Source organism: Manacus candei, unplaced genomic scaffold (assembly GCF_025592945.1).
Source record: "Manacus candei isolate 608988 ecotype Guabito, Panama unplaced genomic scaffold, ASM2559294v1 h1tg000016l, whole genome shotgun sequence".
In the NCBI taxonomy this organism is placed as follows: domain Eukaryota; kingdom Metazoa; phylum Chordata; class Aves; order Passeriformes; family Pipridae; genus Manacus; species Manacus candei.
This window is the reverse complement of record NW_026138064.1, coordinates 7,813,195-7,828,665: the sequence shown is the minus strand read 5'-3', so window position 1 is coordinate 7,828,665 and position 15,471 is coordinate 7,813,195. Positions and strand designations below refer to the sequence as shown.

General features: G+C 42.9%; 1 protein-coding gene across 9 annotated transcripts in view; it reads right to left on the bottom strand.

Moving 5' to 3' along the window:
* The window catches only part of LOC127468894 (RNA polymerase II elongation factor ELL2-like), a 31,713-nt gene that overhangs the window by 6,697 nt on the left and 9,545 nt on the right, over positions 1 to 15,471 (bottom strand). For 6 of the 9 annotated variants that reach the window (XM_051782520.1, XM_051782521.1, XM_051782522.1 and 3 more), the window contains exons 3-12: positions 11,862 to 11,956; positions 10,367 to 10,464; positions 9,094 to 9,147; positions 8,351 to 8,604; positions 7,750 to 7,874; positions 7,514 to 7,604; positions 5,889 to 6,216; positions 3,661 to 3,727; positions 2,715 to 2,878; positions 1,865 to 2,118 (exon numbers count right to left, since the gene is read on the bottom strand). In XM_051782520.1, coding sequence (XP_051638480.1) covers positions 1,865 to 2,118; positions 2,715 to 2,878; positions 3,661 to 3,727; positions 5,889 to 6,216; positions 7,514 to 7,604; positions 7,750 to 7,874; positions 8,351 to 8,604; positions 9,094 to 9,147; positions 10,367 to 10,464; positions 11,862 to 11,956 — 1,530 coding nt within the window. Of the gene's footprint in view, positions 1 to 1,864; positions 2,119 to 2,714; positions 2,879 to 3,660; positions 3,728 to 5,888; positions 6,217 to 7,513; positions 7,605 to 7,749; positions 7,875 to 8,350; positions 9,155 to 10,366; positions 10,465 to 11,861; positions 11,957 to 15,471 lie in introns of all 9 variants that reach the window. The other 3 variants (XM_051782523.1, XM_051782524.1, XM_051782525.1) reach the window with 3 other exon arrangements.

Here is a 15,471-nt window from a genome sequence, read left to right as displayed (position 1 = left end):
ATTGCTGCAAGTCTTTGTGAAATGTACTCTCTGAAAACCTCTCTCTGCACCAGGTATCTGTGTTTGGATTTTTTGTCTTTAGTACAGCTTTGAGAATGAAGGCAATCTGTGCCAAGACTTTCAGTCTTTGCCACTTGAAATACAATGAGAGGGCAGGTTTTTCCTTTCTATTTACTTTTTTTTTCTCTAAGAACTGAAGAACACTATCTGCACGTATGAGTCCAGATTTGTCCAACTTGAGGAGGACACCTGCTACCTTCTTGTTTTACACAGCTACAGGGCTATGGCAGAGCACAGGCTGTGCCTGGAATGAGGCATGTTTTCATCATCCCATGAGCAACCACAGGATGTTGTCAGTTGCATCCCCAAACAGAACAGCTTTTCTTTCTCAAGTGCCTGCCCAGAGGAAACTACAGTTTCTTACTGAACAACTGTATGGGATAACCTACCTAGAGCTAAACCAAAACAGATTTAAAAAATTAAAAGTAATAAAGATATCCAGAAATAGTAATTGACTTCTGAAAAACACAACTAAAGCTGTATTCAAAGAGAATACTCAGGCTCAGGCTTCTGGTTTTAGATTTATAGAAAAAAAGGTCTGCTACCTGCTTTTGAAGGTAAGAAAAATGTGAGCAAGACTTTTCAGGGTGTAGTGCTGCTGACATGACCCTTTTGGAATGCAAACCAGGACCCTGAGGAAGATCATCCCTTATAAAGGAAACCAAGTCCAAGATAATCTCCTTAATCATTGCCAAACATAATGGGACAGGAGAAAATTTTTTCACTTTTTATCCTGTAGGGAGCTGAGCTTTTGGAATTTTATACTCAACTTGAATTATAAGTGGACTGCTTCAATTTGGATGGAAGAACATGGCTCTCACTAAATTGTGTCTGTCTTCAGGGTGAAAAAACCTGCCCTTCCCCAGGGCAAACAACGCAACAAATCTAACAGGTCCCAGGAGGAGATGCTGAAAATTCAGTGTAGGATCAACCCAAACTGTATAAATGTTGAAGTTTACTCCCCTGCTATGTTCCAAAACACTTTTTTTCCTTGATAAAGAAGAACTACTTGACATATTAATGCTTGCATAATTCAGCCACAGCCTATGACTAAAGGGAATATTTAGAAAGGAACGAAATAGCCACTGCATTTTTATGAATCCATAGGCATCTTACGAATGGCTGTGATAAAGAAACGCAAGCACAACTGAACTCGAAAGGAGCACTGGAAAAGTTACTCAATAAAAAAAGGTTTCAAGGCAGATGAAGACACAATCCATATAACAGCAAAGAAACCTGTGCTTAAAATCTGACCTCCACCTTTTCCAGTTAGGATTTGCCTGGAACACCCTTCCCTGGAAGTCAACCCCAACAGATCCCAGGAGAAGTCAAGTACCACTGACAGGCCACCAGCTCCATTCAGATGAAATACTGGCCTATGCAACTACCAAACTTCTCTGCTCAGAAACTTGTCACAAGAAATATTAAGTACCACAACAAACTACTTCACACAATCGAGAGAACCCCTAGGCAGTTCCTCTCCATTAAGCAGTAAAATAGTGCAAAGAAAAGAGACATAAAAGATAAGACATGAGAAGCAGCAACATTAGAAAGAGATAATTAATGCCTGCCATTCTAGCAAAAAAAAACCTCTACCCCAAAAGTTTTCAATCTTTCTTTCCTTTCCTCTCGTGGACTTGCAGTTTGGCCCATATGGATAAAATTTATCGAAAACCTTAAACAAAGAGCGTTACATAAGTTGCTCATCAGTTTCTAATTTAAACACTGGAGTGACACAGGTAGGAATTAGGAATAAAAGAATAGCAGGAGGGAAAAATTGCTGGCACAAACTTCAGGATCGCACCTGCTGAAGGATCTTTCCAAGGGTACCCCTGTCCTTTTGCATTATTCCATCTCTCTGCAAGTGATTAAGTAACTCTGGCTTCTTGTAATTCCTCAGAGCCAGCAAGTGAATCACCCTTTCCCTGAATGGTCTGCGATACACAGTATTGCAACGACTGCAGTGGACATTTTCAGGGTTCATGGGTGTTGTTCTTTTCCTCTCAGGCATGGCATCTGAAGTGCTTTGTGGGACTCTTCTGACCTCTGCTTTTCTTCCTAAAATAAGTGGGGGGAAAAAAAATGTGTCATATGGGAGGTTGGGAGAAGGCAAGGAAGTTGGCCTAAAAGTATTTACCAAGGCTGATAAACCTGTATTTGTTCAGCATTTACAGATCTGTAAGAAGCCAGGTAGTGAAGATGCACCGAGTTGGGCATTAACAAATAGTCATTAAAAACACTGATACATGAGTGATACTGGAGCGAAGGTTCTTTATATAGATTCTTTCTATTGATGGTCCTTTTATTATTTTTCCAGTTTGTAAGTTCAAGCACTGACCTATGTCAAGAACAACATAGACAGTGGGATTAAGTGCACCCTTGGCAAGTCTACCTACACCAGAGGGCTGGGATGCCATCCAGGGTGATCTGGACGAGCTTGAGAAGTGGCTCCTGGGAACCTCATCAGGTTCAACAAGACCAACTGCAAAGCGCTGCACCTGAGTCAGGGCAACCCCTGGTATCAATCCAGGCTGGGGGATGAAGGGACTGAAAGAAGCCCTGCCAAGAAGGACTCAGAGGTGATGCTGGATGAGAGGCTGGACATGAGTTTAAAAACCTACAGACATCCAGTAAAAAATGAAATCCAGTCATACCTAAAAGTCGTCCATGAGGTCTAATGACCTTTGTATTTTGACTGCATGTTTCCTTTTCTGCCTGGGTCAGGCGCTCTCTGGTCATCTCATCGTTATTGCTTGTTCCACCTACTGTAACTTTATCCTGGACAGAATCTGGGTCATTGAGTTGCAAGGCTCCACAGCTATAAAAAGAGTGAAAAAGGTCGAGCCCTTCAGAAACTACTTCAGGTCTAGAAGTACAGCCGTATCAGGAACTTAAAAACCTGTCCTAAGAGGTGAAGAAAAATCTTTTTCAGTTCTGACAGTGAGCTGGGCTGTAACTAGATTTCCAAATGTTTCTACACATCTACAGTGCCAGTTTTACATGTCTGCAAATTGAGGCTTTTCTATGTTCTCTAGATCTTTGGTCTGCGATTCTATGGTGAAATTGGATATTTTGCTGTAGCTTCAAGTTAGTTTGAAATATCTTCCGTGGTTAACTCCTGTTAGCTCATAAAGGCTCTTTGGAAGGGTGGACTTTACAGCGCGCAGTCTCCCCTCCCCACCTCTCCAGCTTAGATACACTAAGCGGTCCAAACACAGGAAAGAGTTTCAAATTTACACATTCAGTATTTTAGCATTCAGCTTTCCTCCTGCATTGCCTCACGTCTAAATACGAAACACTGCAGGTTCATATACCCTTTTTGTCTGCTTGAAGAAGACTGAAATTAAATGTTTAAAGTCTTCTTCTGAAGTACATGAGAAATTCTTTTTAACACTTCTTTCTCCTGCAATAACTGTGGGACAGCCTCACAGTTTAAAACTTGAAGGTATTTCAATGAGGCAGCTGGGTGAGTGAAAGAAACTAGTCCTTATTCCAGCACTGCATGTTGGTCACATCTGACTTTTTTAGCTATACAAGAGTTTCCATAGGTGAGTTTTTACCTGCTTTGATGAGTGGCAAGAGAGTTGTTATTTTACTCACATGGAGTCATCTGGTTGTTCCCTTGATGACGCAATGTCTGTGGAGGCAGTGCAAGTTTCTTTAACTCCTACAGAAAAGCAGAGTTTTGACACTTGCGATGAAGATTTTTAATACAATCAAACAGTACCAACTGGATGGGCTTGAAAAAGTCCTTCAGAACTTTGTTCTCACTGTAAATTACTTGTAAGTTAGTAACAGTGCTCCACAATTGGCAGTACCAGGTTTAGAAAGAGGCATGGCCACTTTATTCTACAGGTTCTACACTAGCGCAGTGTTAACCTCAGCTCAGTTTTTCTTATTTGAAGGCATGAGGTGGCCTCTGCACAGCCATTCATGTTGTGCAGCAACAGATGTAGCTGCACAAAAGACAACAGAGAGAGACAGAGAGAGATCAATATCGAGGTTCTAGCAAGGAGAAAGCTGAAGTCCTTCTCATGCCATGTTTGTATTCTTTCTTTCCCTGACAATTACAGATACCCAAAGTTTGGCTGAATTTCAGCACTCTTTTAAGCAGGAAAGTCAGTCACACTGGATGGGGGTTACTGGCACTAAGGCTCCAAAAACCTGCAGCAAACACTGAGTGCTCCTTTACGTGGCAAGGCTGGGTTGGAAAATGGTCTGCACTTGTAAATTGCTCTTTTGCTCTTTTAAATGGCAGGAGGAAGCACCGCACACTTAACCTCCAACTCCTATTTTCAACAGACTATTTCAGACTAAGATAAATAAGAAAAAGAGCTGCTGTAAGGAAAGGTGAGTTGGAACAAGAAGGAACACTCTGGGATCTTCATAATCTCTCTCTGACTTTCATTTGGGGTTTTGTGGCAAGCTTAAAAACACATTTACATTTGTTATCAGCTTACATTGCCACTTTACACACAGTTGTCCTGCTAAAGCTCAGCCGTTCTTGCCAGTCTTTAAGCTGTCTGAGCTTTAAGTCTTGAGGAGAGAAAAGAGCTATCATGTGATGCTCCACTTGATTCTTTTGAATTTAGTATTCAATTTATGACATGGTATAGAAGGATTATAAAAGGAAATGTAAAAAAACTGGACAGAAATACAAACAGGAATATTAATAGTCTTGGTATGTACAATACAACTTGTGTGAACAGCTTTGCTGCGAGTGATTCATTTCCAAAAACTCAAGTGCACGTGCTGACATAGCTCAGTCCATGTAGAAGCTTCAGGGCAAGCACCAACTTGAAACACAGTACAGATTTTTCCTTCTCCAGCTGTTCAGAATTTTGTTACTGGCTCCTGAAGAAGGATGCTCACATGTTTTTAGACTCAAGCACAAATGCTTCCAAAGCAATCCCAAGGTTTGTGGGCACTGTGCGTATGCCCAGGGTAAATGTGAAAAGACCATCTCAAAGCACCCATCTCTACAAGAACACCACCCCTTCCAAGAGGCAGCTGCACACTCTAAAGGCTAAACTCGACTTCTAATTTGTGAGTCCAATCTCTAAAACAAGATAACACACAGATTTAACAAAGGAACTGAACTCTGTCCTGCTGGGTGTGTCCCCATGTTAAGAAATCAAGTGTTCATTGTGCATTTCTGTTCAGCTTTTCAATGTCATTTTGAGTCTGAACCATTTCTAAGGCTTTGGAAGAAAAAAATTCTGCAGCTAAGATGGAGAGAAGCTCTTGGTACAGTTCAAATCTGAACTCCAGTAAACCACAGGCCAGGTTACATAGCTTTTGGACTTTCTGTAAAACGGCAGAGTTTGATAACCATGAAGAAATCACTGATATCTGATCTGATCTGTTTCAGTAAATTGGTCTGCAAGGAGTGTGTGACAAGTTTGTATCCAGCATGTAGACTTTAAAACTTGATGAGGGAAAATGTGTAGTTTCAGTCAACTGTCAGTTTACTGGAAATCAAGTGGGAAAAAAAATCCATTCCTTTTAGCCAGTTTCTGCCTAACAGCAATCCATTTAATATTACTTCGTTCTTGCACTACAGAGGGAGAATTCTTACAAATGAACATCATTTTAGATAAGGTTCCAGGAGAACAGTTTCTGAGTTTTGGTAATGTGTTAATTAAGATAACAGTAACAGTGTAGTACAATTGCATAAAAAAGTCTGAATTTTTCATTACCATGAAGCAGGGATAATAGCAGAGCACTAATATGTAGCAGAGCCTTCATATATCCAGTCCCTGGTTTCAGAGCTCCCTTTTCAACAGGGTTTACCCTCACAGGAGTTAAGAAAACCAGGGCATTAATACCTTCAGTGAAATCCAAAAGCTGAGATGTTTTCAGCCTCTTTCTGTCTTCTTTGTTCTCTCTAGGCTTGAGAGACTCCCCCTGCATCAGGGCAGGTGCTGGGATTCCAAAAGGAGTCTGAGGCATATCCTTTTGTTGCACCCCAGAGATGCAGAGGAAAACGGAGCTGACAGTTTCAGATGTGTTAGAAGTTGGATGGTCTGTGGGAGGCAGCGTCGAGGAAGCAGGACTGAGGCCACCGGTTGTTGGCTGGACTCGACTGGCCAGGCGACCAATCCTCTGCTTTTTGCTCACCACAGGGAAGGTGAAATTGGAATCCAGAGGCCATTTCTGTAATAATAACAAAATAACTAATATATGGTCAGAATTAGGCTTTGCTCCCATTCTGAGAAAGAAGCATTTCTGAACAGGCAAGTGTTGAAAACACATCATTCTCAGCTACACAGAGCTGTCAAACAAGGAAATACTGCTGCTAAATATGTGGTTTATATCATTCCTAGTTTCTCATCTTGGGATATAAAAAGTCCTTCCTCAACAGCTGAAAGGCTTTGGGAGAAAGATACTCCTTGCAGCAGCTCTATCAAAGGCTTCCTCAAAACAAGGAGATTGGGTCAGTTTTGTTTAGGTCCCAATTTCCACTTGGACACGCTGGGGTAAGACTCAGCTTTTGCTGTCACACAGCCACACGATTTACTAAAGCGGCCCTGGGAAGCAGGCAGTGGGTGCTGATCCCAGCGTGTCAAGTGCAGAGCTGGGAAGAATAGGGAAAAGCTCCAGTCTGGCTACAGTTGTCCTTCCAGCTGTACTCCAGCTGAAGCGCTGGCTCATATCCTCTTCCCTCCCAAGCATCCCTGCTCACATCCATGTACATTGGAAGCTGGGTCCAGGAGTGCCAGACATGGCTCTGCGCCAGCTGCTGAAAGAAGTCCACCTTCTGTGTGGACAGAGACAGGTCAAAAGAGGCTGCTGGGACCTGCACCATTTCCTGCTATGACTGGAAAGGGGGTGAGGGAAAAATAAAGCTGTGTCCTCCCTCCTCTATTCCAAGGCAATTCTCTCCATGGTGGAAGGCTTTCTGTGCTTCCCAGCTTATTTCTGTACACTGCGTGCACTGACGTGCAGTTTGAGGCTCAGAAAGCTTCCAACTTTCCACACATGGGCTCTGCTGAACCAAAACTGGGCCTTAAATGCTGCCTAGAGGGGGAAAAACAATATTCCTCCAAGTGGATCACTACTGTAATTTGTCCTTATTCTAGTCTTTCCTAAGATTTCTATTTAGACAGTACCACAAGGATGTTTGGTGTGTTTTATGGTCTAGAGCTGCCAGATCACAAAGAACCTTGAACAGACACAACCAGGTACCAAAGACACAAACACATCTTGTCTTTAGCAGAGCTTCCTGTGCATCACAGTAAACAAATCACATCTGCAAGTTTTTTGCAGTCTTTGACACTGCAACAACCATCTTTAAAAGATTACAGGAATCCCATTAGAAAGAAATGCTTCAGGTGTGTTTATACGCTAAAAACAAGATTAGTGCTTCACATCTCAGCTGTTACACCAATAGAAAGTGTGGTAAAAATATCTTAATGTTCTGTACAGAATGTTTAAGGAATGCGCCAAATACCTCAGAAGTTCTTGATGGAGCATCTGTATCAGAAGGTCCCCAAGGTGTCAAATGGCTGGTGCTGGTGGCATTTTGAGAGAAAGCTGATTTTCTGTAAGGATGGCCCAACATTTCAGGTTACTAGCCAAAAATATCTATTGTCATACTTCTTTCCCTAGAGGGAAGTATTGTCATACTTCATTTCCCAGGAAGTTTTCTGAAATGGCTCTCATCCTTCCCCTACAGACTGGACTTACCTAGAAAGTCTTATCTCCAAAACCTCTCTGTCTACTTCAGTGTAGCCAGGCCAATCTTTCTGAATGTCTTTAAATAAATGTTCCTTCAGACTGAAGGAATTATCCTTTGCATTCAGGTTGGCTACCTACAGGAAGATAATTAAGAAACTAAATGTTCATTACATCTAAATGCAAACTGCAGATCAAAAACTGCTACTGCAAAGCTAAATTAAAGCTGAAAAAAAAGTACCACAACAAATTATTTCCCACAGTCAAGAGAACCCCTGGGCAGTTCCTCTCCATTAAGCAGTAGAACAGTGCAAGGAAAAGAGACATAAAAGATAAGACATGAGAAGCAGCAACATTAGAAAGAGATAATTAATGCCTGCAAATCTAGTAAAAATAAACCTCTGCCCCAAAAGTTTTCAATCTTTCTTTCCTTTCCTCTCGTGGACTTGCAGTTTGGCCCATATGGATAAAATTTATCGAAAACCTTAAACAAAGAGCGTTACATAAGTTGCTCATCAGTTTCTAATTTAAACACTGGAGTGACACAGGTAGGAATTAGGAATAAAAGAATAGCAGGAGGGAAAAACTGCTGGCACAAACTTCAGGATCGCACCTGCTGAAGGATCATTTCAAGGGAATCCTTGTCCTTTTGCATGACTCCATCTCTCTGCAAGTGATTAAGTAACTCTGGCTTCTTGTAATTCTTCAGAGCCAACAAGTGAATTACCCTGTCCTTGAATGGTTGGTCAGAAACTCCACTGGAAATTCTCTGGAAGATGTTTGCAGGGTTCATGGGTGTTGTTCTTTTCCTCTCAGGCACGGGATCTGGAGTGCTTTGTGGGACTCTTCTGATCTCTGTTTTTCTTTCTAAAATAAGGCCAAAAGGGAGGGGAAAAAAAATGTGTCATATGGGAGGTTGGGAGAAGGCAAGGAAGTTGGCCTAAAAGTATTTACCAGGACTGATAAACCTGTATTTGTTCAGCATTTCCAGGTCTGTAAGAAGCCAGATAGTAAAGATGCATCGAGTTGGGCATTAACAAACAAACAGTCATTAACAAATGCTCATAAATGAGTGATACTTGAGGCTGGACAGGGGCCGGCAATGTGCATTGGCAGCCCAGAAAGACAACTCTGTCCAGGGCTGCACCAGCAGAGCTGGGGCCAGTAGGCTGAGAGAGAGGATATGACACAGCAGGCACTTGTCTGAAACCACTAACTTGTGTTTGGTACCTGAAAGATGCTAAATGAGTAATGGTGACAAAACAGGGAGCCTTCTCTCTTTGTATCAGGCACACAGAGACTGACCTGTTCCTATGAAGTGCTTCAATTTTGTAATGGAGGGCAAACCTTTAATACCTTTCCACGCTGGCTGCTCCCTGGACTCTGCCTTTCTGGTGTTCAACTGCAAACCTAATCACTCAAACACATACAGTTAAATTTTGTAGAACACTGTAAACTTGCCAGTTGTCTATTGAAGGCACTGCTAATGTTTTGAGAAGTTAAATTCAATGGTAATTGAATAATGCAGAAACTTCCCACAGCAGTCAAGCAAAGCACTCCCTAATGTCATGTCCCTGAAGAAAAAATAACCTGAAACCATATTGAAGCATTTACATGGAAATTAGGAAAGAGTTCTTCAACCCAAGTGTAGTCAAGCACTTGGCAGGCTCCCCAGAACAGTGATCATGGCACCAAGTCTGCCAGAGTTCAGGAAGCACTTGGACAGTGTTCTCAGGCACATGGTGGGATTCACGGAGCCAGGAGCTGGACTTGATGATCTTTGTGGATCCCTTCCAATTCAGTATATTCTGTGATGCTGTGACAAACCCCAGTTCCTAACTGGTACTGCATGGAGCATGTTGCCCTATGTCCTACCAGCAACTAGACCTGTCCTACCTGAGTTTCCTCAATGCCAGCCCAAAACAAAAGTACCCCCCAATACCACAATTGCCTTACTGCTGCAAGTCTTCAGACCCCAATTACTGAATGTTAAATATTCACTTGAGATCTATTTACACCACCACCAAGAATCATACATATCATCATTCAATGTCAAACAGAACTTCCCCAATGAGAAGTTCTGAAATACATGAAAGTGGCTCCTCTCACACTGCATTACGGAGCAGTTCAAAAAACAGAGGGGGAGCAGTGCCGGCACCACCTCCTACAATCAACCCTGGACAAGCTCCCTTGGAGTCAATTTTCTCTTTCCAAAATTTTCTCTTTCCAAAAAGCCATGACAATGCTAGCTTAAAATGCTCTGCTGTGTACAGACAGAGCAAGAGCTGCACTTTCATTGTCAGGGATGTCCCTGCCGGCAGGCAACTGCAGCCAGAGCCAAGTGAGAGCCTATTTTACTCTGTGAAGGTGGATGTACCTGGCTCAGCTCACTGCTGCAGGCAGGACCACTGCTGCTGGTACCATTGAGAGCCTGTAAGGTGCATGTCCACCTTGTGTCTGCCTGGAGACACAAGGCTTCTTGGGGAAACAGTGCTCAGAACAGTTCAATAATGAATGATATTCACCTGAGATGTCTGAACACATCACTTGTTCCAAGAAAACACCACAGAAATTAATTACTAGGTTTAAAACTTACAGACATCCAATAAAAAATGAAAAGCAACCATACCTGAAAATGGCCCATCAGGTCCATCAGTAACCTCTGCACCTTGATTTTGTGATGCCTTTTCTGCCTGAGCCCGGAGTTTGAATTGCAACGCTCCGTAACTATAAAAACATTGAAAAATGTTGAGCCCTTCAGGCACTACTTCAACATGAGAAGTATGGTTGTATCAGGAATGTTAAAACTGGTCTTCACAGGGGAAGAAAAACATTTCCCCGTTCTGACAGCAAGCTAGGACGTAAACAGATTTCCAACTGCCTCTACACGTTCAGACTTTGCCAGTTTTACCTGTCAGTGTGGTTACAATTTCCTCACACAACTGCAGGGCTGTGCTGCTTGTTCTCCTGAGAACCGCTGCAGTGACAGCCACAGGCAGCACTCGGGCAGCTGCCCCGGCACTCTCCTGGTAGGCAGATCCTGCCCTGGAGCCTTCCTGGGTGCTGCCCTCACTCCCACTGCCCTTACCAAGCCTCCTGTGTGGGACCTGCCACAGCAATGGCCCTGACCGAGGACAGGAAACCAGCTTTGGCTCACCTGAAATGCTTCAACCACTCTAAAATGCCCAATTAAGGCTCCAAGAAAAAGCATCAACAACCTGAGTCTCAATTTATCATGTCCTTTCTGAAAGTCACAAAGCTGCACAAGGCCACTGCCCAGTATTTCAACATGATACAGCTCCAGTTTTGTCCATAGCCAAGGACTATGGATTGATCCCTCGCTCCAAAACCGCCATATTTACAACAGAAAAAAAAGGCCATTTTTTAAATGGCTCTGTGTGTAACACTACTGCAAGTTCTGCCTTAACTCTGCAGGTACTTTGCACAAACTGAGCACTGCCTACACAGGGTCCATGAAAGCTGGTCTGAACTGGATTTTGAGGAAAATTAGCAAAACCTCATTAAAACTACCTAGGCTTCCAAACCAGAATTATTTAGAGCTAAATTAGCTAAATCAATTTAATCTGACATAAAAAGTACAGTTTCATTCAAGTCATCCTTCCCAAAGAAGAAGGTGCCCTCAAAGGTGCTCAGGATAGGCAGGCCAGGAGTGGAGGCAGGACCTCTCCCTCCTAACTTAAACTCCTGCTGCTTGCTTCGTACCAGCCTTGGAAGCCTGGACCCTTTCAGATACCGTTTTTGTGGCTGTTAAGATAAGACAACTCTCCATCAAGGCCAGCATGCTGCCAACCATAATCATATTGACATACAGTTGTAGAACGGATCTGGTCAAGCTTGGACCATCCTGAGCTCCAAAACCTTTGAAAAATACCACTAAGAGGGGGAAAGTACTCAGAAGGTAATTTTTTTCTAGGAACAAAACCAAAAAGAATTCTACAGAAAAGCAAGTGTTTGTAACTAGCAAGAAGCCACGTATTGCTGGGAATTCATTTCCTACTGCAGTCATCACCAGGAACATGCTCCTGTAAAGGTTTTCACCATATGCTCAAAGCCACAGAATCCACTGAAATGTGCCATGAAAGAAAACATGAAGCAAAACTTACGTTGAGCTTGTTTGCTGGACACAGTCAAAGCTTCCCTGAGGATTATCTTTGCCAGCATTTGACAAAGGGAAGTTAAATGCATGCACTTCATTTGGCTAAAAGATAAAAATAGTTTCTGTGAAAACTTCAGTCTACACTCCATTGCTGGCAATTAACTAGGCCCATAATTTTAAATGGATAACTGTATTTTGAAGATTTTGCTACTATTTCAGTCACTAAAAAGAGCTGCTCTGTCACAATTCTCCCTCTGAAAGCAGCTGGCCACAAAACCACTGAGACAGCAGCAGTTACTCAGCTTCTAATTCAGCAAAGCATTTAATTAGCAAGTCATCCCTTCCCGCTTCCCAGAATTAATAGGCATATACTTCTCTTGAAATGCAAGTGCTTGAGTACAACCGAACTGGCTGGAGCTCAGCTTACAAACAAGAGGAGAGCAGTTGGGAAATAAATCACAAAGTTGGGGCAGCATCCAACTCTGGGATTTATTTGATCCCAAGAAAACACATACTGGAGTCAGCTTCAACAAGGACTACAACTAGAAAAGATGAATGCCGATTTCAACAGGCGCAAAAACCCTTTTTGTTTTCCTCAGCTCTACATGCAATTATTTGCATAAATGTGAAATGGTCAGTCAGACCTAAAAGCCTTGGTTTGTTTGGCTGCACTGATCAGTTAGTACAGAAGGTGCCGCTTTCTGCTGGAGCTTAAAAATCATTAAAATGTCTTGAAAAAAGCCTTGTAAAAAGGGAATGGGGGTCTGAAAAGAGATGTAAAATATCCTTCACAAGAGGCTGTGCCAGGGACCTCATCTCAAGCAAAAACCCACCACGGGGAAGTAGCTGTACAGAAAATATCTGCAGGTCCAACATCCCACCAAACAAGCCCACCGTACGACACTTCTGCAATACAGGGGAGCACCAATGCAACTACAGCAACAAGAAACAGCAGGTTGAACTGCAGGACAATGATGTGAGACTTGCACATGGGACTATGCTGCTCTTGATCTGCTTTCCAGATGTTTCCACCACATTATTTTCCCAGTCCCACTGCTGGTCTACTATATCATACTGTATCTCCTGTATCCTTACAAGCAGCCATTGCAGAAGTATTTTCCAGTTTGGGAAATTGAGTAATTGATTGTTTAGCCTACAAAATGGGCATTATTTTAACAGAAGCATGCAGGAAGTCTTGCCACTGATGTCAAATGCATCTCTCCAGGTTGACAGAGATGCAGAAAGACTGTTTTCTAGATCAGCACTGAAAAGATAGAGGAGGGACTGAGCAGATCATTCCTCACTGGTGGCAGCTGCAGGAAACTTGATTCTTTTGCCTCTGTTCTAAGCTTCCCCAAAGAAAAAAATTTCATCTACGGCTGCATACAACTCCAAGGTAAATTTCATCAACCCCAAGAATCTTCCCTCACCGGCAGATTTTTCAACTGAGTTATGTAGGGACTCCCTGCTTTCAAGTGCCTGAATGTCCAGCACTGGTGTGACTTTAGGATACAAACATTAGGAGATACTTTAACAACACTAGTGTTAGTTTAACACTACAACCAGGGTGTGCTCTTAAAAGTTAGTGAAGTGAACCTACAGGGTGGCTGCCAGCAAGAAGCCTGGCTCCACCAGTATGTTCTTGCTGCTTTCTCTGGGCCAGCCAACCAGGGCATTTGACTGTTCCAGTCCTGCACAGATGCAAAGCCCCAGTCATGCAAGGAACTACAGAAGAAATTAAAAATAACAACTAAAGTAATAATTTAAAAAGTTTTCTTCTAGATCATCCTCTTGAACATCACTCCAGGAAGCACACAGCAAGGCATTTGCCAAAGGGTCCTCCTTCCCTGGAGCATCACTGGCTGTAACACAGACCAAAACTGCTTTGGTGCAGCTCCAGTTAGTGCCAAAGGGCAGAGACAAGTGTCAGTAAGGATAGCAGTGCACAGGGCAGCAAGGACACCAAACCTATTCATCTATACACAGAGAAACTTAGGAAGATGCCAGCCTGGATGTGATAAAGGAAATCCCAGAAAGGAAGGCCTGAGTTGGTACAGGATCCTCTTCAACTTCAAAAAAAAGGAAAAAAAGGTCTTCGCACAGGCTACAGAAAACAACAAGTGGAAGGAGAGATGTTCTGTAAAAATTAAGTCTTAAAGTTTTCATGTTTTGAAATTTGAGATTTTAGGATAAAATTATGAAGATTTCTTGCTTCAAGCTCTTTTGAAATGATAGAAGGCAGAGAGCCCTTCTAAGTCTTCTCAAATGAGAATAAGCTCCTGCTGTTAACTGACAACAAAAAAGTCAAGACTTCAAACAGACTCAGACAAACTCTGGCCAGCTCTGACCAAGCACCTGTGCAACCTGGGGCAAGGCAGGCAGGTGAGAGGATCAACAGGAGCGGGCTCTGTGGCTCAGGAACACTCTCTTCCTGCCTCCTGCCTTTCATCCCTGGGCAGGGGCAGTTTTCCCAGTAAAACCCACAGCTCAGACGCTCACACATGCACCAGCACTGCGGTCTGACATCTGTGCTGTGCTTTGAGCTGGCCCCAGTGTCACCACCGGCCAGGCTGCAGCACTTCCGGATGAGTGTGGAATGCTCTTTACCCTCTGCTGCCTACTTTAAAATGTCATTTTAAATTCTACGTCTTCAAATTGGCCTGCAATTTCTTCCAATATATTGAAAGCACCATGCTGTGGGGTAGGAGAGCCATTCAAAGACATGAATATGGACATACAACAGGAATTTAGCCTCCCTCTGTGTGTCCTGAATTACTTCAAGAATTACTTTTAAATTGTTTGATTGCAGGTTTGGTTTTTTTCTAATATACAGTGTCTTCAGACAACCCAGATAGTACTCAGTAGGCAGGAAACATTTACAAAACCTTATCACACAGCTTCACAGCTGGGTTGCTGTACAAACCCTAGAGACACAGAGCTCATCTTACACCAAGAGCACTTCCCAAACACCAGAGTATTTTTCCAGCTATTCACTATAAGCAGGCACTGCTATTATTCTACAAGCAGTAACAGAAAGTAATGCAACCTGGTAGTTTTGGGTGTCAGATCTGAAAATTCCAAGTTCTGATTTTAAACCTTCATTGCAAATTTTCAGTGGCACAGTCAGCATTGAACTGGGTCAGCAATGGAGCTGAGCATTAAGGTATCACCACCTACAGACCATCAGTCCTGTCCTCCCCTTCTGGCACTGGACAGATGTTTGAGCTGGCAGACCACAACCATTTAAAATGGAGATAAAAGAAAGAAATGGTATCTTCTCCCTCCCTTATTCCTCCCCCAATGCTAATATTCTTGTCAACTATTAATAAAACAAATGATGGTCTGACATACCCAAGATGAGGAGGCAAAGCTCCTCGACGCTTGGCTCCCATCCCCAGGGAGTGCTTTGACCTCAGAACTGTGTCCCACCACCACTGCTCCGTGTCCCACCTCCATCCCTTCATGTCCCACCTGCAAATGCCCCTGCTGCAGGAAGGCATCCCTTCTCAAAAGAGCGACTCTTTGTCCTGAGTCAATGCCTTTACATTAACTGGAAGAATGCCGGCACCACAACATGTGGCCACAATGACAAAGGTCAAACACCCAAGTCACATTTA